Genomic DNA, 22,733 nt, shown 5'->3' with positions numbered 1-22,733 from the left:
TTCCAGTCTTTTCACTTTTCCACCTCACAAAACCCTATAGGACCAATATAGAACTAGGCATAGAGAAAATCTACAAACTCTAAAATATGTAACGGTGGGCCAGACCACCCTAAACCAGCAGAATGAGTATGGAAAGCCACAACTGGGAGATCAACATGGCTGGAACAGTGGGGTGGTTATACTCTGTTCAGTTTTTATTTTACAAAACCCACATCACTTGATCATTTCCTAATATTCCTCCCTCCCTTCCTGCCCTCTAGGCTGCAGGCTGGTGTTCTGTTGTGTTTTGTTTGTTCACTTGTTTGTTTTCTGGCCATGCTGTGTGGCATGTGGGATCTTAGTTACCCAACCAGGGATCGAACCTGTGCCCCCTGCACTGGAAGCTCAGAGTCTTAACCACTGGACTGCCAGGGAAGTCCCCTGTTTGTTTTTTGAGGCATGGATTAACAGACAGTAGTCATCGTTTTATTGAAAACATTTCTCCAGAAAAATCAGTCAGAAAGCTCAGAAGAATTCAGAAAACTTTTTACAAATTTCAAACACACGCAAGATAGAATCACTTTGAGTAGGGGAAGTGGAGGGTTGATTTGACACTCAAGAGCCTCATCAAAAGTAGTAGAAACTGGTGGAGGCGGGGGAGCCACACACAGCGGCACGTGTGCACTCACACAGCTTGATGAAGGGCAGGGCACAGACTATCTTGGTCTAGATAACTGTTTCTTCCTTCAGCAGCGTCTCCCTCTGTATGGAGCTCAGTTCTCCTCCCAAACTCTCCACATTTTCCAGGTGCGAGATCTCTTGGGTCTCCTCGGTACTCTGGGAAATGGGCAACAAATGACAGCTAAGGCAGGCTGTTTCTTGAACGAGGCAGATGGCACCTGGGTGACAGCAAAAGTTTGGGTCAGGTGAGAGAGAGTGTCAAGCTCGGTGCCTGCCCTAGAGGTCGGAAACTCCCTCCTCTGACCTGACTCCCTCTAGTCTGCACCTGCCCTTCTAGCTCTCCCCTCCAATAAAAGGACAAGGCATACAAATAGATGGATAAACTCATGGAATCGTGGCCAGTGCTGGAAGGCATCTTAGCAATTGCCTAACCATTAATAGGTAAGAAAACAAGGTTTCAGAGGGGAAGGTCAAACACAAAGCCCAGGCCTCTTCATGGCCAACTCACTCAAGACCCTCAGTAAGTGAAAGAAAGGAAGAAGAGAATCAATGTTCATAAGAACAAATGGAGATATCTTGAGTGGATAATAAATGCTGTATTATGGCTAAGACTAAGATAAAAGACAACTATTTTCGGTTTTATAGCAGACTAGCTACTCTCCCACTAAACACAACAAAAATTCTAAATATTTCTTCAAAAACCTATTATTTATAAATGCATCATCAAGCTGACATCAGAGTAAGACATTCTTAGACGCCAAAACCATAGTGGTAACAGGAATCTGAAGGGTTAAGCAACTACACAATTAGCCTTCACCTTGGAGACATGCGCTCAACCCAGGTGACCCTGAGTTTCCATTCTGTTGGCCGTTCGGGACACAGAAAAATAAAAGGAGAGCCCAGGTCCTGCTCACAGTGGGGAAATCTAATTAGAGTCGGCCACATGAAACTGGAACTGCAAAGTTGCCTGCATTGACTGAGATTTCACAAACACAGGCTAGCTGTTACGTGGGTCTGCAGCTAAACTAACAATACCTAAGTCCTTTGGTTGTGATCCTAGGGTAGTTCTGCACCCGAGCACTGGGCAGAAGCAAATGCAAATCCCTTTTTGAGGAAACACTTTAAAGATAGGCCTCAAATAATTTCCAACAACGACAACAAAAAAATATTCCAAGGAGGGCTCCCCTGGTGGCGCAGTGGTTGAGAGCCCGCCTGCCGATGCAGGGGACGCGGGTTCGTGCCCCGGTCCGGGAGGATCCCACATGCCGCGGAGCGGCTGGGCCCGTGAGCCGTGGCCGCTGCGCCTGCGCGTCCGGAGCCTGTGCTCCGCAACGGGAGAGGCCACGACAGTGAGAGGCCCGCGTACCGCAAAAAAATATATATATATATATATTCCAAGGAAAAGGAGTTCATAGTCAAAATCCACAGACCATACCAAGAAACAAGGTACCACAGCAACAGCCTAAAGAAACAGCAGCAAATAATTCAGTTGTTAAACTTATAAGACACAGAATATAAAATAAGTATGTTTAACATGTATAATAAAAATATATTCAGAGAACAGATTTTAAATATGAGGAAAAAAGCATAAAAGTAACAAGATTTACAGGAAAATACAACTTCTAGTTATAAAATAGATTAACTGAAATAAAAATTTAATGGCTAGGTTAAATAGATCAGACACAGCTAAAAAGTGAATGGGTAGGGACTTCCCTGGTGGTCCAGTGGTAAAGAATCCACCTTGCAATGCAGGGGACGCGGGTTTGATCCCCGCTCAGGGAACTAAGATCCCACATGCTGTGGGGCAACCAAGCCCGTGTGCCACAACTACCGAGCTCGCACGCCTCAACTAGAGCCCGCGTGCCACAAACCACAGAGCCCGCACGCCTCAACTAGAGCCCGCGTGCCGCAAACCACAGAGCCCACACGCCTCAACTAGAGACCGCGTGCCACAAACCACAGAGCCCGCACGCCTCAACTAGAAAGCCCGTGTGCCGCAAACCACAGAGCCCACACGCCTCAACTAGAGCCCACGTGCCGCAAACCACAGAGCCCACACGCCTCAACTAGAGCCCGCGTGCCGCAAACCACAGAGCCCACACGCCTCAACTAGAGCCCGCGTGCCGCAAACCACAGAGCCCATGGCTCTGGAACCCGTGCACTACAACTATAGAGCCCACACGCCCTGGAGCCTGTGCGCCACAACTAGAGAAGAGAAAACCCACATGCCACAACTAGAGAGAAGCCCGCGTGCCACAACTAAGACCCAATGCAGCCAAAAATACATTTAAAAAATAATGATAATAATAAATAAATCTTTTTTTAAAAAGTGAATGGGTAAAATTGAAGATACATCTATATAAGTTCTTCACAATGCAGCCCAGAAAGACAAAGACAGAAAATATGAAAGAAAAATTAAGACATGCAGGATAGAGTAACAAGGTCTAACAGAAATCTTCCTGGAGTTCCACAAAGGACAAAAAGAAAAGGAAAGAAAATGGGGAGGAGATAAAAATGTTTTACAAATGCTGAAAGATATCACTCCTCAGCTTCAGTTCACACATCAAATCATAACACAAACATCCATACCCTGCAATATACCAAAAAAAGTCTCAGAGAAAAAGAGTGGCCTCAAAAAGAATGATATTTTTAAAGACAGCCAACTTCTCAACAATAAGAACAGAAGTGGGAAAGTAATAGAATAATATCTTGAATGCTGAGAGAATAACTGTTAACTTCAAAATGTATATTCAGCAAAACTAACTTTAATAAACAAAAATGAAAGATAATTTCATACAAACAAAATATGAGATAGTGTATCTCTAACTGACCCTCATTAAAAGAGCTAAAAAAAAAAAAAAAAAAAAATGAGGGCTTCCCTGGTGGTGCAGTGGTTGAGAATCTGCCTGTCAATGCAGGGGACACGGGTTCGAGCCCCGGTCTGGGAAGATCCCACATGCTGTGGAGCAACTAAGCCCGTGCGCCACAACTACTGAGCCTGTGCTCTAGAGCCCGTGCGCCACAACTACTGAGCCTGCGCGTCTGGAGCCTGTGCTGCTCAACAAGAGAGGCTGCGATAGTGAGAAGCCCGTGCATCGTGATGAAGAGTGGCCCCCGCTTGCCACAACTAGAGAAAGCCCTCGCACAGAAATGAAGACCCAACACAGCCATAAATAAATAAATAAATAAATAAATAAATAAAATACATTAATTGTCAAAACTAGAGTCATCATCATTATCATTATTTTAAAAAATGATATAAATGAACTTATTTACAAAACAGAAACAGACTCACAGACTTAGAGAACAAACTTATGGTTACCAGGAGGGAAGGGTTGAGGGAGGGATAGTTAGGGAGTTTGGGATTGACAGGTACACACTGCTATATCTAAAATGGATAACCAACAAGGAACTACTGTATAGCACAGGGAACTCTGCTCAATATTATGTAACAACTTAAACGGGAAAAGAATTTGAAAAAGAATAGATACATGTATAAATGAATCACTTTGCTGTATACCTGAAACACAACATTGTTAATCAACTATACTCCAATATAAAATAAAAAGTTTTTAAAAAAATCATTATAAAGGCTGTACTTCAGGATAATGGTCTTAGATAGAAGGTCTGAGGTTTGATGAGCAGCTAAACTGGTAAATATGTGGGTAAATTTAAACAAGTATTAAATGCATAAAATAATAATAATAATGTATAGAATTTTAAAAAAACAGAAGAAACCAAAACACTGGACAAAATAGCATATAAGTTGAGGGGGAGGGTCCTTGAATTATTTATGAAGAGAATAAATATGCTGATTAACTAAGCATGTTAAAATGTCAAGAGTAACTATGACACAAATGAAAACAGACCGTATAATTTCCAAACTAATGAGGGAGGAAAGGTAATGAGAATTATATACATAAAATTCAATCAACCCAAAGCAAGGCAAGTGAGGTAGAGGGTGGGGAGCAGAAAAAACTGAAAGCACAAACTAAGGTGGTAGAAAAAATACAAATATATCAGTAGTCACAATAAATGTAGATCAACTAAATGCTCCAGATAAAAGACAAAGGTTATAATAAGACTAGATGAAAAAACTCCAAGCATAAGCTATCTATAAGAGACATCCAAAACGTGAAGACAGAGACAGGTTTAAAGTAAAAGACATAATAGGCAAATAATAATCTAAAGAATGTAGAGGTAGTTATAGTAATGTCAGATAAAACAGACTTTACAACAAAAAGCATGATAAGAAATAAAAAGTATCCCAGCATGATGATAAAAAGTTCAATCCACTAGTAAAATATAGCAATTCTAAATCAAGGTTTAAACAAGATAATAAAAAAGCTTGATGTAATGTTTATAGAAAAAAGGTTGCATTCAACATGAGACATGAAAACGGACCTCAGACTAGGCTATAAAGCAAGTCAATAAATCTGAAAATATTAGGACTATATAAACCATGATCTCTCATCAAATTGAAACTAAGTTAAAACAATTATCACCAAGATACAATAAAAATTCTATGCTTAGAAATTTAAAAGTATACTTTTAAATAATTCATGGATCAAAGAAAAAATCATAAGGGGAACAAGAAAATATCTGAAATCGAACAACAACAAACGATATTACACATCAAAATGAGAGTTGCAAATAAAGATGCAATTCTTAGAGGGCAACTGAAGCTTTAAATGCCTACTTAGAAAAGAAGAAATAATCAATGAGCTTAGATCTTGATTTAGGAAGCTGAAAAAGGAACAGCAGAATAAAAACACAAAAAAGTAGTAGGGAGGGAAGTTCAAAATAAGAAGCAAAAAGTAATTAAATAGAAAACAAACAAGGTTTGTTTTCAAGAAAGCTAAAAAGCTGGTTCTTTGAAAACACTAAAAAAAACCTGATAAACCTCTGACAAACACAGTAATGAAAAAAGAGAAAATTAGGTGTGAAAAAAGTACATAACTACAGGGACTTCCCTGGTGGCGCAGTGGTTAAGAATCCACCTGCCAATGCAGGGGACACAGTTCGATCCCTGGTCCGGGAGGATCCCACATGCCACGGAGCACTAAGCCCACGCGCCACAACTACTGAGCCTGCACACTGGAGCCTGCGAGCCACAACTACTGAAGCCCGCGTGCTGCAACTACTGAAGCCCACATGCTGCAACTACTGAAGCTCGCACACCTAGACCCCGTGCTCCACAACAAGAGAAGCCACCACAATGAGAAGCCCGCGCACCACAACGAACAGTAACCCCCTCTCACTGCAACTAGAGAAAGCCCACGTGCAACAACGAAGACCCAACACAGCCAAAAAAATTTTTTTTAAAAAGTACATAACTACAGATGCAGCACAAATTAAAAGTTAAAACAGAAAACATTTTGAGTAATTTTATGTCAATAAAATTTAAAACTTAGATAAAATGTATAAATTTAGAGAAATATATAAATTACCAAAACTGACTCAAGAAGAAATAAAATATCTGAATAGTCCTATAATCATGAAAGAAACTCAGTCATAAACTTAAAATTCTCCCATAGAGAAATGCCATGCTTCTATAGGAAAGCTGAGTTATACAATTAAATACTCAAGGTGGGAAAAATGAATGAAGCTTAGTTCCTCATATTAACATGGAGGAATCTCAAGATTATGCTGATCAAACACAGCAAACTCCAGAAGGAAAATTACAGTTTGATTATATTCATATAAAGTTTTAAAGCATGCAAAACTAAATAATACATTGTTTAAGGATATATATGTGTAGTAAACATGATTGGCATAAATTTCTGAAGAATTGAATCCAGAGGGGAGAGAAGAGGAAGAGAGCAGGAACAGCCACATGGTAGAGGGGGGAAGGCTTCAAAGATATTGAATACTTAATGTTCTGACATGTTTGTTAATTTTGACAAAACCCATTTTTTTCACATTTTAAAATCTCTGAAATGAGGATGTACCTTACAAGCTCTAGCACCTTAGAATTATACTCGGTATCAATTTTTCTTTCTCAGTGGTACATAACATAAGGGTGTAACCTATAACCGAAGGATTCGACAAAACGTGGCTAGTTCTTAAACTATATGGTGGAAATATGGGTGTACAGTTTATTTATAATTACTTGTATCTTACAGGTGTATATTATAAACATTTTTGTTATATATTCAATGCATAATAAAATCAAGTTAAAATAGGTTCTGATCATGGGTCAGGTTAAAATAGTGGGAAGAGGATTAGGAGTAGCGACAAAATTAGATGGGATTAAGAATTTCGATGATGACGGTTGGTAAAGAAAAAGCGATTGAGTGAGGAATAAGATCACAGATTTCAAGATAAAGAGACAGGAATAGAAAGCCTTAGGAACCGGGATGGTGGTAAGGGAGAGTGTGAAAGTGTGCAAGTTTGGTTCTAAAGTCAAGGATCATAAGAATGGAGAGGACGAGGGTCGGGGACAGGGCTGAGGCCCTAGAGCAGTGCTATCCAGTAGAAGCTTCTGCATCCGCACCATCCAATGTGGAAGCCATTAGGCACATAATAATGTGGGTTTTGAACATGTGAAGTGTGGCTGGCGTGACTGAGAAACTCAATTTCTAACCTGATTTCATTTTAATTAAACAGCCACAAGTGACTACGGTTTTGAACAGCACAGCTCTAGAGCGTCCACACCTCCTGAATCCAGACAGAGGGCAGGGAGAGGGCACCAGCCCTGGGACACTCACCAGCCACTAGGAACAGAAGGACGCTAAAGCCCAGGACGTAGTAAGGCCACTGCACGGAGAACTGCGGGGGGCTGGGCTTCATCCGCAGACTCCGGATCTCCAGGGCATGCAGCAACAAGGCCAGGAAGGCACAGGCCCCTGTGGGTCACAGGGCGGCAGCCTTGCTCTCCTCCCGTGGCTCCAACCTCCACTCCAGCCTTCCTACACCTGTATGGCTCCTGCCCGCACCCCTTGCCCCTTCAGAGCCAATAACCTCCACCCCACATGCCTGTCTCGCCCTCCTTCCCACCTCATCTCAAAGCCCGTGTGCCTCACCTCCCAGGGGCCCCATGAGATCAGAAATCCCTTTCCCAGGTACCCTCTGTGCCTGTGCTCTTGGCTGACTCCAGATGGGGCCCCCTGGGGGTGACGCTTTGGACGAAACTCAACCTGATTTTCCCACTGTGAGCGTTCCACCTCCTCCATCTGATGGGAGCCTCCCAGGGTAGGGCCTTGGTCAGCCTTTTAAAGTCAAAAGGTTCCAGAGGGCAGAGATGATCTCTTCCATTCGTTCATCCAAGAAACATTTGTATTTCATTTATATTCTATATTTCAATTATATTATAACCCTGTACCAGAGTCCATGACAGTTGCTGGGATAGAGATTATGGGAAAAAGACCCCCAGACAGATGACACCAAGCCAAGGCTGTGAGGACTGTGTCCGCTGGGAGTGCAGAGTTAGGATGAGCCCCAAAGCGGGGGATCACAGACCCTGAGGGGGCGGGTTGGGGTGGGCTACTTCATTGGGAGGGCAGTGGAGGAGAGGGGCCCTAAAAATCCCCTCTCCAGAGACCCCCCCCTCCGTCTCCGGCCGTCTCCCCAGATCCCCCACCCACAAGGCTGGGGCCCGCCAGCTGCTCCCCACCTGTGAGGAAGCTGATGAAGGCTGACACAAGATTGTGCTTCCGGGTCCTCGGAAAAAGCCGAGATGCAAAGGACACCATGACGACGGTGGTGAGGAAAGACAACACGACAGCGGACAGCAGGAAAACACGGCCCACGATGATGTAAACTGCAGGGGAGGGAGGGAGAGCGGGCTGGCGCCGGGCACCCTGGCCCAGAGGGCAGAGCCCTGCAGAGCCTGGGCAGGGATGGCCCCGGAGCCTGGTCGCCATCAGGTCCCAAAGCGTGGCCTGGGACCAAGGCTCCGACCTGGCTGCTTTGCCCCCAAGCATGCCCTGGGCCCACATTCTTGTTCCCCATAACATGAAAAAAAAGTTAGATGGGCAATTTCAGACACTGAAATTATTATTATTATTATTATTTTTAATAGTTGTGGCTCACGGGCTCTAGAGCACAGGCCCAGTAGTTGTGGCGCACGGGCTTAGTTGCTCCGTGGCATGTGGGATCCTCCCGGACCAGGGCTCGAACTCGTGCCCCCTGCAATGGCAGGCGGACTCTTAACCACCGCGCCACCAGGGAAGCCCCCAGACACTGAAACTATTAACCAATTCTTAACAAATACTGTTACGTGAATCTGGTTGTATCAAAGTGTAGGGGAAAACCATGTATTGTCTGGGAAAAAATGGCGGCTTTAATAAACAACATAAAATGAAACTGTCGTGATAAAATGTGTTGCATGTGGAAATGTGAAGAATTGCACCCGCACTGGTCACACTGAGATAAGTCACTGGTGGAAAATCAGAACTCTGTGAGGTCAGGATATTCTGAACTCTGCAAGGGAGTCCCTCACACCCCTATTTAATTATCCACGTTAACAGGAGTCGTGAAACAGACCGAGGATCGAGGGGAATTCATTCTCCTACTGTTCGCATGATTCAGACCTCGTTAAGGTGAGTCTGTATGACCTCCTGAGCGCGCAGAGGTGAGTGGCTGGGGGAGGGACAAAGAGACAAAGGTGCTGGAGACCCAGATATTCTAGAACCTACCCTGGGGTTAAACCAGTGCTTCTCTAGTAAGGGCAGTACTGCCCCCACAGGGGATGTCTGGCATCCCAGGAGGTAACGGTGGGCGTCACAGCTAAGTGGGGGTGGGGGGCACTAATGGACTCTAGTGGAGAGAAGGCAGGGCGAATTCAGTTCTGTCCTAGCTGCCCCCACCAGTCCTCTGTCACCCCCCAACGCTCACGCTGGCCCCGTCTCGCTCGCCCCCATCCCCGCCCCCATCCCTGCCTCCATTCCCCGCCCCTACCAGGTAAGGGTTGAGGCTTCCAGCACTTGATATGGAAGCAGTTCTCAAACAGGCCACTGAAAAACACTTCCTGGGACTCCTCGTTCACCAGACGAACCCAGAAGGGGAAGATGGAGACCAGCAGTATAAGCAGGTAGCCCAGGGAGGTCAAGGCAGGGGCTATGGCCCAGGTGAACCCCTTCATGTCTTTGTCCTCTAATGTCAGCATCACCTGTGGAGGGGAACAGTGAAGTGGCGGGGGGTGGGGTGTCTCACGCAGCACGGGGTGAAGGAGATGATGCCCGTGGACATGTTAGCACACGTGAGGCTTGGGAAATGTTAGCACAGGTGAGGCTCGGGACATGTTGATTTCTTTGCCTTGATTAAACTTACAGCCTTACAGACCTCTTCAGTAGGCCTAAACAACGCATAAAACATTTTCTGCCACTAATTCACCGGGCAATCTTGAGCGTGTGGGCTCCCTTCTTTGAGCCTCAATTTCCACCTCTGTAAAATTCCCACCTCTCCCAGCTCTAAAGTTCTAACCTCTCAGTTCTGTTGACACCCACCCACTGGCCACAGAAGAACCTCTCCAGTCAGCTGTCAGCTACTATGTGCCTTTTGAGATTTCAGAATGAGGACCAGGGCAGAGATTAAAACCAGGGCCTGAAGTGCCTTTACTCAGTGACTGGCCTTCTTTTCTCAGGACCTGGGGTGTAGACGGACAGGGGTCCAGCTGGCCTGGAGGAGCCCTCTGCTGAAAAATGAGCAGAAAATATGCACACAGAAAGTTTTAAAAATAGTTTTAGAGTTTCACAGACCCTCCTGAAGCCCTAGGTACCCTCTAGGCCTGGAGGTCAAGACCCTCAGTTACGGATCCCTCGTAACTTCTCCATCACCACCAGCCGTCATTAAGGATGTCTTCTTGGAAGCAGCACCTGTGATGTGGGATTGAAGTGCCGACAGCTGGATTTGGTTCCGGAAGCCCATGACTGTGTCCCAGCTTTATCACTTGCTGGCTGGGTAACCTCGGGGAACTGGCTGAAACTCTCAGGACCTTGGGTCCCCATTTGGAAAAAAGAGGAAATAACACCTGCCTAGTAAGGTCCTTGCAAGGGCCAAGTGAAATGCTGGCAACGAAGCGTCAAGCACAGTGCTTAGGGCCCAGGCGTTTGGTTAAAGTTGGAGGGTGAGGGGCCGCCAACTTCTCCTAAAACGCAAACATTCCTGCGGGAAATTCACATTCACAACCTAAGGGTAAATGTATTCAACTAGTCTGCTTTCCTCTCCAGGCTAGCAGGGGGAGGAGAGGGGCGGTTGGAAGCCTGGGTGCAGCAGGCAGGGCGGGCCCTGTCCGGGTGGCCCCCAATGACCCTGGCCACACAGCGGTGCAGAATGGCGACATCAGGGGGTGAGAGAGAGACAGGACGTGGGAGGTGGAGGACACCCCAAGACAACAGCCCTTCTTTCCAAGTCATGCCCAGAGCCAGGCCTGGAGGAGGCTCCTGCCTAAGCAGACTGCCTTGGCAGCACCAAGCTTCGCAGCTGTGCACTGCTGTGCGCAAGCCAAGGCCCTCGGAGTGAGGGGTTTCCCTCTCCTCTCCGCCCCTGTGTGTGCCCACGCGCTGGGGCCCCTCCACGCTCCCCATGAGGACGCCCCTCTCACCGCAGCCGGCGGCAAGGAGTGTCTCTGAGGCTTTGAGCTCTGCTGATCACCACAGCAGAACAAGGCTGATGGTAGACTGCTGTCAGAGTGCTTGGAAACTTTCTAAAGCACTCTACCCTCTTTCTGTTGTTCATTACTTTCTTTTTTTCAGGTCTTCCCACCTGAAAAATTTATCCTGCCGTCTCTGCGAAGCTTCCCTTTCCATTTCCCTCCACCCTCTGGCCAGCACTGATCAGTCACCTGAACTTCAGGGCCTCGGTGTCCTCTACTCTAAGAGGATGAAGACCAGAGAGCCTTGAGTCCTGGCTCTAAAGCTCTCCAGGTAGGAGTCATGGCGGCATCTTGAGCCCCATCCTCTGGATGGAATGGAGAACCCTGGACATTTTCCCTTGATGGTCTGAACCCCTTCCTGTCCCCCCCGCCCCCCCACTGAACCTCAACGTGTCTAAAGCTGACCTCGGTGTCGTCCCTATTTTAGTCGCCCTCTCCATCCCCCACGCTCTAGGCTGGAGCTTCTGCGGCTTCTCCATTTCTCACACACTTCCACCTCATCAGCATTCCTCACCTTCTCAGTTTTTCTTTCATAAAGTTTCCCACGCACCCAGCCTCCTGCCTCCACACCCGCCATGTCTCCCTTCATTCCCAGAACACCACAGTCACCCCAAGCACCTCCAGCCTCTCCCGGGGGCAGGGGGATGCGGTGCCCTCACTTCACCTCTAGACCTTTGAAATCCCACATCTTCTGCAAAGCTCAGCTTGGTCCTGTCCACTCCATGGACCCTCCCAGCCACCAGCCATTAACCATTCATTCCACAAAAGTGAACTGTGTACTTACTGGGCGCCCCATGCCCAGCTTAGGCCAATGGGGAGAATCAGGGATGAAAAAAGACAGGAACTCGCGGGCTCTTGGTAACCACTGGGGAGAAGAGACACATAAACTTGTCACGCGGTACAGCGCTCCCCCCCACCCCGGGGTGACTGAGAGGCCAGGCGCCACCTCCCAGCTGTCTGTCCCCTTGTCCACCCCAGGCTGCTCTCCAGTGAGGGGGACCTTGTGGGCCTTTCCCGGGGATAGGCCAGCGTCCTGCGTGGAGCAGCCCTCAGGGCTGGTTCTGGACGACTGCACCAGGGATATACAACTGGGGGACACACTGATATAAGCCAGACCCAAAGGACCACAGACATGTTCATAGAAAGGGGGATTTGGAGAACCCTCTGTCCTGACGGGGAAACAGCTGGAAAAAAGAATGGACGGGTCCAGGATCCCAGGCTCAGTCAGAGTGGAGGCAGGGACCACAGTCCTGCACAGCTGCCCCTCCCTCCTCACCTCTTCACCAGTCGCCACTGGCCGGCAGTTCAGTTCGGGATTCCCAAACGTGGGGGTCAGGGAAAGAGAACGGGGGGAACAGAAAACTGCCAACTTTTTACTTCGCCAAGGGCATTCAAAACAAAGCAAAACTCCTGCCGTCTACTATCACCAATTGTTTTCATTATTATTTTGAAAAGGACCTACGGCACTGCAAAGCAGAACAGCTGCATGCTCCGTGGGGCCCGGGCTCCCGCTGGCAGGGTCTCCCTGAGCCATCGCGCCGCGGCCCGAGGGCAGCCCCGTCACCGGCCCAGGCCCTGCGCATGCCAGGGACAGCTGAGAACTACACAGGGCGAAGAACGAGAGAGCAACATAAAGTGCATCTCAGGCTGGACCGGGAACCGACCAGGAGGGAACCGTCTGGGCCGCGAGGAGCCTCACTCCCCACTTTTCCCGCCAGTAATTTGAGGCTACTTGGGCTGCAGACTGGCTTAGGTTCCGTCAGAGGTTCCTTCCTGCTGACCACCCTCCACCCTTCCGTGGCCCCAAAGCCCCAGTGACATTTTCCAGACCCAAAGATGGGTGCTGACCAGGCCATCAGCCCCCAGGTCCAGCCCCGCGGGTCCCAACAGCCGGCCGGTAATGTTTGGGGTTTGGGGGGCCTCTTCCTCTTCCTCGCCCTCCCCCTCCCAACCCGTGGCTCCACCTCCGCTCGCCACCGCCCCCCCACTGTTTCCCATCCCTCTGCCGAGGCACCGTTGGGGTCTCCCGGTCTCCCGGTCTCCCGGGGCGGGGGGGCTTCCCTCCAGGCGGCCCGCGGTCCGGACCTTCCGTTGGCCCCCGGGGCCCGGCGAGGGTCTGCTCCGTCTCCCGGCAGAGCCCACCGAGCCCTCGGGGCGCTGAGGGGAGGGCGGGGCTTCTCACCTCTCGGCCCGCCGCTCACCTGGCCCTCGGCTGGGGGGACCTGGCCTCCGGGGTGGTCCGCGGTACCGGCCTCGCTCACCGGTGTGCGGAACAGAGTGGGGGCTGGAGCAACCCGAAGTCCGCGGAGCTGAATTCGGATTCCAGCTCTGCCATCACCAGCAGGATGACCTTGGGTGAGTTACTTCTCCTTCCTGGGTGTCAGTTTTCTCATCTGTGAAACGGGAATGATAATAGTAACTCCCCCCCGTGAGACGGCTGGAAGTGCCTGGAAGACACGTCGCTGTGGACTCCGCAGAGAGGCAGCGCTACACAAACAGCAGCCTGGACCGCGAGCCTGGAAGAAGCCAGAGTTTCCTGACTACCCAAGGCCCTGCCAGTTCGCTCCCCTTCCCCAAGACCCTCGCTCACCCCCCTCCCCCACCCAGGCCCTCCCTCGCCCTTGCCCTGCGCATGCGTTTTGATCGCCTTCAGGCCCCCCCCACCTCCGCCCCCGGCCCTCACATTCCTCCGCTCTTCTCTGCCCTCGCGTCTTAAGGCTGACTGCACCTCTCACCACGTGGGCTGGTTTTAAACTTTTAAACTTAGGCTCTTCCAAGAGAGGCACTCTGGCTCCTGGCCCTGGGGGTGGGGCTGGGGGGCCGGTTCGAGTGGCAAGAGCGGCCACACTTGGAGCCGGATAATTCACCAGCCCCCCTGGCTCTGAGTCTACGCCCACCAAGGAAACGCATTTGTAACTCCTAAGATTTTAAAAAGCCAGGACCATGTCTGCCACCTCCTCACACCTCTCCACCAGGGCCAGCACATATTCAAAGACAACAGGAAGGGATGAGAGCTGATGAACCACTGATTTATTGAATCACCCGTCATGTGAGAGGCATAGCAAAGGCCCTTTTACTAGTCAGGATTCTATCTGTCCTAAGGTTCAGACCCCGATTTGTAAGCGCTCAGGCAAGACAGGGTCTTTATTGGCTTAGCTGGGGCAGGGCAGAGTACAGCTGGGGAGGCCTGGAGCCAGGCCAGGGAGACCCCCTCTGCCCTGATCTCAGAGAGATGGCTTTGATCCCCTCCACCCCATAGGCTATCATCCTCCAGGCGGCAGGGGACACAGTCAACTTCCAGACTCACATCCTCACATTTAGCCACCTGAGGGAAAAAGAATATCTTCTTCACCCTATTCCCACCCCTACTTGGTTGGAAATTTCCCAGGGAAGCATTCTGATTGGCTCAGCTCTGGTCAAAAGCTCATTCCACTCTGGCCAAAGAAGATGACTCAGCTGTGCTCCACAGAGGCCGGGCAGGTAGGATCATCTAAGAAGCCGGCGATTTGGACCACTTATCTGGAGCAGCGTACAAACTTTCTAAAAGGAAGTGAACACCTTTAGAACACCTTTCTAAAAGGTGTTCTCAGAAGAAGGGAGAAGTTATGGCAGACCGTGACAGCATCGTCATATGCACTCTATGTCATACTTTTTTACACATCAAATCCAAATCATGGGCATTATTATGCCCAGGCTGCAGATGAAAAAACTGAGTCTCAGGTTAAGAACATGCCCAAACTATCACGTGGATGGTTGCTAAAGGATCGTGGATGATTACTAAAAACATTAGGCTGTAGAGGAACAGATTCTTCACATGGTGCTGGAGTTTATCATCCTCACAAATTACTAATTGCAAAAGGAAAACATATCTTTACATAGGAGAAATCTAGCAGTCACTACCTTAAACAAGTGAACAAACAGCACTACTTGGGGTGGAATAATCTGACATCACGTGCCTCTTGAGATGATAACAGTATGAAGGAGACATCACCTGTGAGGTATTCTTGCCAAAAATGTGTCATCAGGCCTCTAAACCTCTTTCCAGTTAAGAGAAAATACAGGGGGACGAGAAGGAAGCTAAATACCACCGGAGGAAAACAAGGAAATCAATTTTGTAGAAAATTATAAAGGATAACTCTTCTTGACTCCTCCAAGTCACTGTCATTAAAAAAAAAAAAAGTGGAACTATCCTAGATTAAAAGAAACTAAAGAGATATAAAGCCAAATGTAATGTGACCCTTGATTTATTTTTCTGATTTGAAATAATCTAACTATAAAACACATTCTTGGGGCAACTAGGGAAAATCTAAATACAGACTCCATTTTAGATAGTATTATGGAATTAAATTATTTTTCTTAGGTATGTTAATAGTGTTGCGATCATGTAGGAGAATGACCTTACTCTTAGGAGACACATGCCATAGTATTTAGGGTAAAGGTTATATCTGAGCTTACTTTCAAATGATTCAGAAAAAAAGCATATAGATAGAAAGCAAATATGGAAAAATGTTAATACTGTCCATCTAAGTGGAGGATATATAGGGTGTTCAGTATTCTATTCTTTCAAGTTTTCTATATATAAATCAGACAAAAAAATCAGAAAAAATAAAAAGAGACCTTGTCTAAGAACACAAACAGCTGGAACCTGAACCTGGGTTTATCACTCAGCCACTCAACGTGAGTGCTTTCTCTAATGACAGAGGCCAGGATGGGTGAACATGGTTCCTGCCCTCATCGAGCTTGCAGCAAGCGCAGAAGACAGGCAACTGAATAAATCATTTTTTTAAAGTGTGCTCGGTGCACAAAAAGTATAGCATGCTACGGCAATTGCAGAGCCCGAACAGTTCAGTCCAAAGGAAGACCTGCCAAGAAGGCCTTGCTAGACAGAATCTTACTCCCAAACAGGGACTGCAATGTGCACAGACTTTTACCTGCCCTACAGCAAGAAATACTGTACGTTATACTTTGCACACATGCTCCCTTGTGCACAAACAGAACAAAAGTCTGACTTACCTTTGTGATGGATGTTTTCTACTCCATTCTAGTTCTGCCTACTTTTTCCTTTTACCCTTTGCTGCTCTCAACTCATTACAATAAATTAACTTTAAGACCCCCCAGTGGCTCTTGACCTACATTTGAAAAATACTGTGTTCAAGGACCGGTGAATTTCAGAATGACTGGGAGAAGGGGAGGCCACAGAGGGCTGGAGCAGTCAGTGGTCAGAGCCGGGGTTTGAGGGGGTCTCGTTGATTTCATTCTGGGGGCCACGACGGGCCTTTGGTGGGATGAAAGCAGTCCATGTGGGTGCCACTGCCAAAACTCATCTCCCTCCTCCTCCCGTCTCCCTGAGACTTGGACTAGTTCCTGCCATATCAATAAACAAAGGGTGTCACAGTTGCCAACGACTGCAGCCCTCCAACGTGAGCTGAGGAAACTCAGGGCTGAAAAGAACACCTGCCGTCTAGCAGCCATCAGACCGCGGCCACTCCCTGTGGTGAACCCTGAGGAAACTCAGGATGTGTCAGGCTACTGGCCCCAGATAACTGAGGTGCACAGCAAATGAATGATTTCAGTGAGCCAAGACTCTTGCATCCTCCCATACATAGAAAAGCGCTAAACTCCTTGAGATATCTGGTTTTCTTTAACAATAATCTTTTGATGTCCCGACAGCCTGTCCTTTGTTGCCAAACTCCTATATATCCTGGCTCCCCTCGCCTCCTCGGAGCAGTTTCTCGGAGCAGTTTCTCAGTTATCTGAAACGCTGTCCCCCCCGCGGGGCTGCAGTCCTTATTTTGCCCCAAATAAAACTTAACTCGCAGCTCTCACGTTGTGCTTTTTTTTTTTTTTAAGTCAAGACCCCCATTGCCCAAAGACTCCTACCCCTTCAACCAGAGCATAGGGAATGCCTCTCATCCAGGGGGCCCAAGGCTGTGTTCAAAGTATGGCTTGGGACTGCCAGACCAGCCCCTCCCAGGACTGAATATTTTAGAAAGTGTGTATAAGTTTAGGTTATAGTCTCCTCTGGAAGCATTTTCATGTTTTCCCGGGTCTAGGGTAGGGGGACAGGCAAGGGAAGGGGAACTGTCTGCTGGAAAAGCAGGTAGAGAGCCCATGCGCTGGGGCTGGAGTCTTCAGAGTTCTGACTCCCCCAGGCTCTGTGCTTCCTTGGTCCCGAGCTCCAAAGGGAAAACCCAAAGTTACCCAAACCATAGCTTTACTGCACAGGACAGAACCAGAACCCGGCAATGAGCAGGCCCTGAGGGCGGGCGCCCACCCAAAAGCTGGCTCCACCCCCAGCACAACAGTCCCTCCCACTGCTCCTTCCATCTGGCCTGGGACACCCTGTCTGTCTCCTCTCACGCAGGCCCCAGAGTCTCTCCGTACTCCCAGCCCAGCCCTCTTGCCAGCCCTCAGTGCCTAAGCCACCAGATCCTGTGTGGTCTCTTTGTGTCCTCTTAGCACCTGTGAAGCATTGATAACTTCTACTGTATAGATTCTCAACCTTGGTTGCACATTAGAATTACTTGGGAGCTCACAAAACCCCGAAGTCCAGGCCATACCCCATACCAAATGTACACAACCTCAGAGACTGAGGCTCCAGTGCTTTGAAAGCTCCCCAGGTGATTCCAGTAGGCAACCCAAGCTGAGAATCTCTGCTCTACTGGGTCCTGCTGCAGCTAGGAGCCAGGAGGGGCGGGGGAATGAGGTCACGATGGGTTCGGGCGATCCACCCTCCTGGTTTGCGGAGGACTGAGCGTTTTACTGGATGTGGGACGTCCGAAGGCTGGGAAAGTCCTGGCAAACTGGGATGAGCTGGTCACCCTTGTGTTCACCTGAGCTCTAACGGCTTGATGAACTACTCTGTCCACTAGTAATATTTGTGCCTAAAGAACCAGAGCCCCACGTGCTTTTGATACTGCTAGGCAAACTCTTTTCTCCTCTCTCCTGGCCTCCAGGGACACCTCCGCTCTTGAGGCCTGGCACGTGACCCCACACACTTACCTTGTCCTGGGGTGCCCTTCTCTGCCAGTCAGAATCCGACCTGGCCTTCAGACCCCACTCATCAAGCCCTGCCTTATTCCAGAAGCTTCTCAGACCCCACAGAAGGAAAGGGCCCTTTCTGTGGTATAAGGGGGTGGAAGGGACTCAAAGAGGGTCACGTGCCAGATGGAGTAAGTGGGCCCACTGGCTGAGGGCTCAGACCTGGCCTCACAGAGTCTACTCAGGGTGTCCAGATGGCAAGGTGACCCTTGTGTAGTGTGATAATCACCTACAGGAACAGGGGAGGAAGGTGGGGGCGTGCAGAGAAGCGTGGAGACAAACAGGAAGACTTTGGCTTCCAGTAAACAGATTCACTCCACAGCCATTGAACACCTGTGTGCATATCACCAGACCAGGCAGGGAAAGGTATACAAGACAGAGGCAACTTTCAATTTCAAGAGTCTACAACATAAGTATAGTTTTCACTGATATTTTAGATAATCACTAATCCAGACTAACAGGAGGAAAAATAATCTGATTTGTTGTAATCAAAACATAAGCGTTTACAACAAAGTAGGTATTTCTCTCAGATGCCTAGAATAAATCTAAAATATACTGCCTACTAGAGGTACTTTGGGAATCTTCTTTAATGATTAAAATATTCATGATAAATTGGTGCTCAAATTTTTGATGTTTTAAAATTTTATCAGTCAACCATGTATCACACTATTCAACTACTTTGCAAACTTTTCCCTCGATAATTACACAGTAGTGAAGCTCTGCCTCAGGTTATGATGGAAGTTTTGTTATAAAGGAGTCTGAACAGTAGCTTTCCTGATAGGAAATCTTGAAGCTTATTATTGAGGTTCTTTTTTAAAAACAGCCAGAAGCTAACCATTTCTCTCTACCTAAACTTGAAATAAATGTGTACTTCTCATTAGGACAGTAAGCATGTGTATGACTAGGATTCAATCAGAGAAGGAAAACCACAGCCCAGTAAAGGCAAAAAGGAATCCTGGGGAAGGTAGACCAGTTTCATGTCCAGCTCCAGTGAGGTGAGTCAGCAGATCAGTGACATGTGTGAGCTACAAAATGACTGCTGCTTCTGTTCTGCCCTCCAACTCCCCCAAGAATCTCCCTTGTAGACCACACAAACCGAAGAACACAAGAAAGGGAAATCTGACAAATGCACTTCAGCCTACCGGAGTTGACACATAACAAAGCCCGTCACGTGCTATACTGAGAAATTACTGGGCTTAGAAAATTTGCCCATTTATTAAAAGCATCTATGAAATATAAAACAAAAAGAGAGTCAGTAGTCTGCAGGACATTGAGGAGGGAAAATGCTGGTCCAAGAAGACCCAGGAGCCACTTCCATGTATAGTTACAACCGACAGGACAGATGAGATACATGGAAAGCTACTGGATTCAAAGGTCACACTGCAGCTTTCCTGATCTATGAGTCTGAATCCAGAATGCCCTGATTCTTTCCTCCCTGGAACGGACCTAACCCATTCCATTTTTGGCGGAAGATTATGGAGATGTGAAAAAAAAACATAGAATCTCCCCCCGATGTAGACAGATCCTCAAAATCAAATAAAAAGTAGTGCGAACTTAAGCTTCCACTTTAGTCATTCCTTGTGTAGTGTCACATGATGCCCCTTTCGTGCCCCTCTCCGACACATAGCAAGGCTCTCCCCATACCCATTGTTCCCCCAAAGCAAACTGGCTAATGCTGAGTAAGGCGGGTTTAACTCTGTCTAAAGGTACTCAGGCACTGAACACATCCATGAGACCTGTCCACTATGTGGATTTTCAGGTCTTGGTAAGAGTTGAGCTAGGATTGAAGGCCGTCTGCACTCACTACAGCCAAAGGTTTTCTCCCCAGCGCGAGTTCTCTGATGTTCGCTAAGAGCTGAACTCCAACCAAAGGCTTCAGCACCTTCACTTCATTCACAGTTTCTCTCGTGAATGGATTCCCAGGTGATCAATAAGGTATGAACTGTACTTGAAGGTTTTCCCACATTCTTTACATTCAGAAGGTTTTACCCCACTGTGAGTCTTCTGGTGCTGAATAAGGTGGGAGTTCCGACTAAAGGCCTTCCCGCATTCACTACACTCATAGGGTCTTTCTCCAGTGTGAATTCTATGATGTTTGATAAGGAGTGAACTCCTACTGAAAGATTTCCCACACTCATTACAGTCATAAGGAGTCTCCCCTGTATGGACTCTCTGATGTTCGATGAGGTGTGAGTTACGACTGTAAGCTTTCCCACAGTCGCTGCATTCGTATGGTCTCTCTCCGGTGTGAACTCGCCGATGTTCTGTTAGATTTGAGCTCTGGCTGAAGGCCTTCCCACATTCGGTACATTCATAGGGCTTCTCCCTAGTGTGGATTCTCTGATGTCGAAGGAGACTTGAGCTCCGACCGAAAGCTTTTCCGCACTCGTTACACATGTAAGGCATCTCCCCCGTGTGGATGATCTGATGCTGGATGAGGTGTGAGCTGCGCCGGAAGGCCTTCCCACACTCACCGCATTCGTAGCGTTTCTCCTCGGTGTGGATTCTTTGATGCTGAATGAGATTTGAAGTATGGCCAAAGGCTTTTCCACATTCATGACACTCAAAAGGCTTCTCTTGCGTGTGAATTTTTTCATGCTGAATACGGTATGTGTTCCGTCTGAATAGCTTGCCACAAACGTTGCACATTTGAGATTTCTCTTCCATAAGAATGTGTGGCTGTCGGATAAAGTCTGAGATGTGACCAAAATTCTGTCCACACCCATAGGGTCCTGCACGTTTGTTTCGTTCACATTCCTCTCCTTCATGTGGCTGTGTCCCTACTTCAAGAGTTTTCTGCTTTATAATTAATTGATCCTCAGTCCAGGTCTCACCATCTGACGGAAAATACAAAAAAAGTATATGTAACAATAAAAACTCCCTGTGGGAAACAGGATGATCAAAGTATTCCAGGGTATCTGGTTCAAAAAAGTACGAAAAATGGCCTCACAATCGGAGGACAAGATGGATACAAGCTGAGCAGATTTGGAGAAAGTGGTGGGGAAACTAAAGTGAGGATTTATATATGAAGTCCCTGACCAGACAGATAAACTGGAATTAGCAGAATAGGAAAGCAGAGTTTGAGGGAGGTGGGATTATCTCAGAACACAGGAAGGGTGATGCTGGGGGCTCTGTGTGGGGAGGGGCACGGACTGAGCGGATCAATAAAAGAACCTCACGCAGAGGTTCTGTCCACATGGTACCCTGGTCACATGCATTGTCACTGTGGTAACAGGGAAGGCTCCCTTCCTGTAATCACACACCAGCACCTTCCTCACTCCTGTTGAGAGCCTCTCTCTACACACAGCTGCTCACATGCTCATTCATGAACATGATATACTCGGACCTTAGATGCATCTTTTAGAAATGGTACAAACTGGGAGATTTGCGAGAGGAAGGGAGGGGAGAATAGGGGGAAAAGTTGTTTAAAATATGAAGCACGGGGTAGTGAGAAATACTTCCAAATCTATTTCAACTCTAAGAGAACATTCAAAAACCAATTCTGGGGACTTCCCCGACAGTCCAGTGGTTAAGACTCTACCTTCCAATGCAGGGGGCGCAGGTTCAATCCATGGTCAGAGAACTAAGACCCAAGATCCCACATACCACGCGGTGCGGCCAAAAATTAAAAAACAAACAAACAAAAAATTCTGCACCCTAGCTGTATCTAAGGGAGACCTTAGAAAAACGTCTCCTGTTTACTATATTTCTCAAGTTTTACTTATTAAATGTGGCTTACTGAAGTGCAGTGATATTACAGAAAGAAGGCCCTCTGCTTAGGGGGATCTTTCTGGAAGAAGGGGGTGCTGAGGAATATCCAATGTAGTATCATTTCCATCAGCAGTGAAAGTCTAAAACATATGCAACCCTGATTTTAGTAGGGAATGGTCATTGTCTTTAAGGAATTTAATAAGTATCTGGTCTCACAGAACCATATTTACACTTGTTCTCCACCTCCAGGTATGCCCTCATCTTCCGTACATTCAATTTGGATACTGGTTTTCTTACAAATTTTTTTTGTGATGAGAACTTTTAAGATCTACTCTCTAAGCAACTTTCAAATATACTACATGTACCTTATATAGCTGTAACTTACATAGCTGTACCTTACATCCTTATTAACTATAGCTGTACCTTAACTATAGCTGTACCTTACATCCCTGGGACTTATTCACCTTATAACTGTAAGTCTGTACTTTTGGACCCCCTTCATCCAGTTCTCCCACTCCCCACCCCCCGCCTCTGGCAACCACCAACCTGTTCTCTATATCTATGAGTTTGGATTTTTCAGATTTCACATACAAGTCACGTCATACAGTGTTTGTCCTTCTCTGACTTATTTCACTTAGCGTAATGTCCTCCAAGTCCATCCGTGCTGTTGCGATGGCAGGAATTCCGTGTTTTTTATGGCTGGATAATGTTCCATTGTGTGTAC

The 22,733-nt window shown here is 47.4% G+C and overlaps 2 protein-coding genes across 2 annotated transcripts; both read right to left on the bottom strand.

The window, feature by feature from the left end:
* Nucleotides 1-551: 551 nt before the first annotated feature.
* On the bottom strand, nt 552-13,639 carry TMEM225B (transmembrane protein 225B). Its single transcript, XM_028500164.2, is given in 7 exon segments — nt 552-878; nt 7,371-7,508; nt 8,276-8,422; nt 9,562-9,772; nt 12,042-12,122; nt 13,459-13,524; nt 13,527-13,639. Coding segments are annotated over 7 exon segments (882 nt in total). The 5' UTR covers nt 13,593-13,639; the 3' UTR covers nt 552-705.
* A 5,283-nt stretch (nt 13,640-18,922) lies between these two features.
* LOC102975944 (zinc finger protein 286A-like) lies at nt 18,923-22,716 on the bottom strand. Its single transcript, XM_028500163.2, has 2 exons — nt 22,556-22,716; nt 18,923-21,135 (listed from the first exon to the last, which is right to left on the bottom strand). Exon 2 carries the CDS (start codon nt 20,963-20,965, stop codon nt 20,192-20,194), a length of 774 nt encoding a protein of 257 aa, XP_028355964.1. The 5' UTR covers nt 20,966-21,135; nt 22,556-22,716; the 3' UTR covers nt 18,923-20,191.
* Between the last annotated feature and the right edge of the window lie 17 nt (nt 22,717-22,733).

This window comes from Physeter macrocephalus, chromosome 14 (assembly GCF_002837175.3).
Source record: "Physeter macrocephalus isolate SW-GA chromosome 14, ASM283717v5, whole genome shotgun sequence".
NCBI classification, from domain to species: Eukaryota; Metazoa; Chordata; class Mammalia; order Artiodactyla; family Physeteridae; genus Physeter; species Physeter macrocephalus.
This window is presented reverse-complemented; position numbering and strand designations above follow the sequence as displayed.

Bases quoted from the DNA above. Each gene is read 5' to 3' on its own strand.
- LOC102975944 (XM_028500163.2), bottom strand. From the start codon at position 20,965: ATGGAAGAGAAATCTCAAATGTGCAACGTTTGTGGCAAGCTATTCAGA.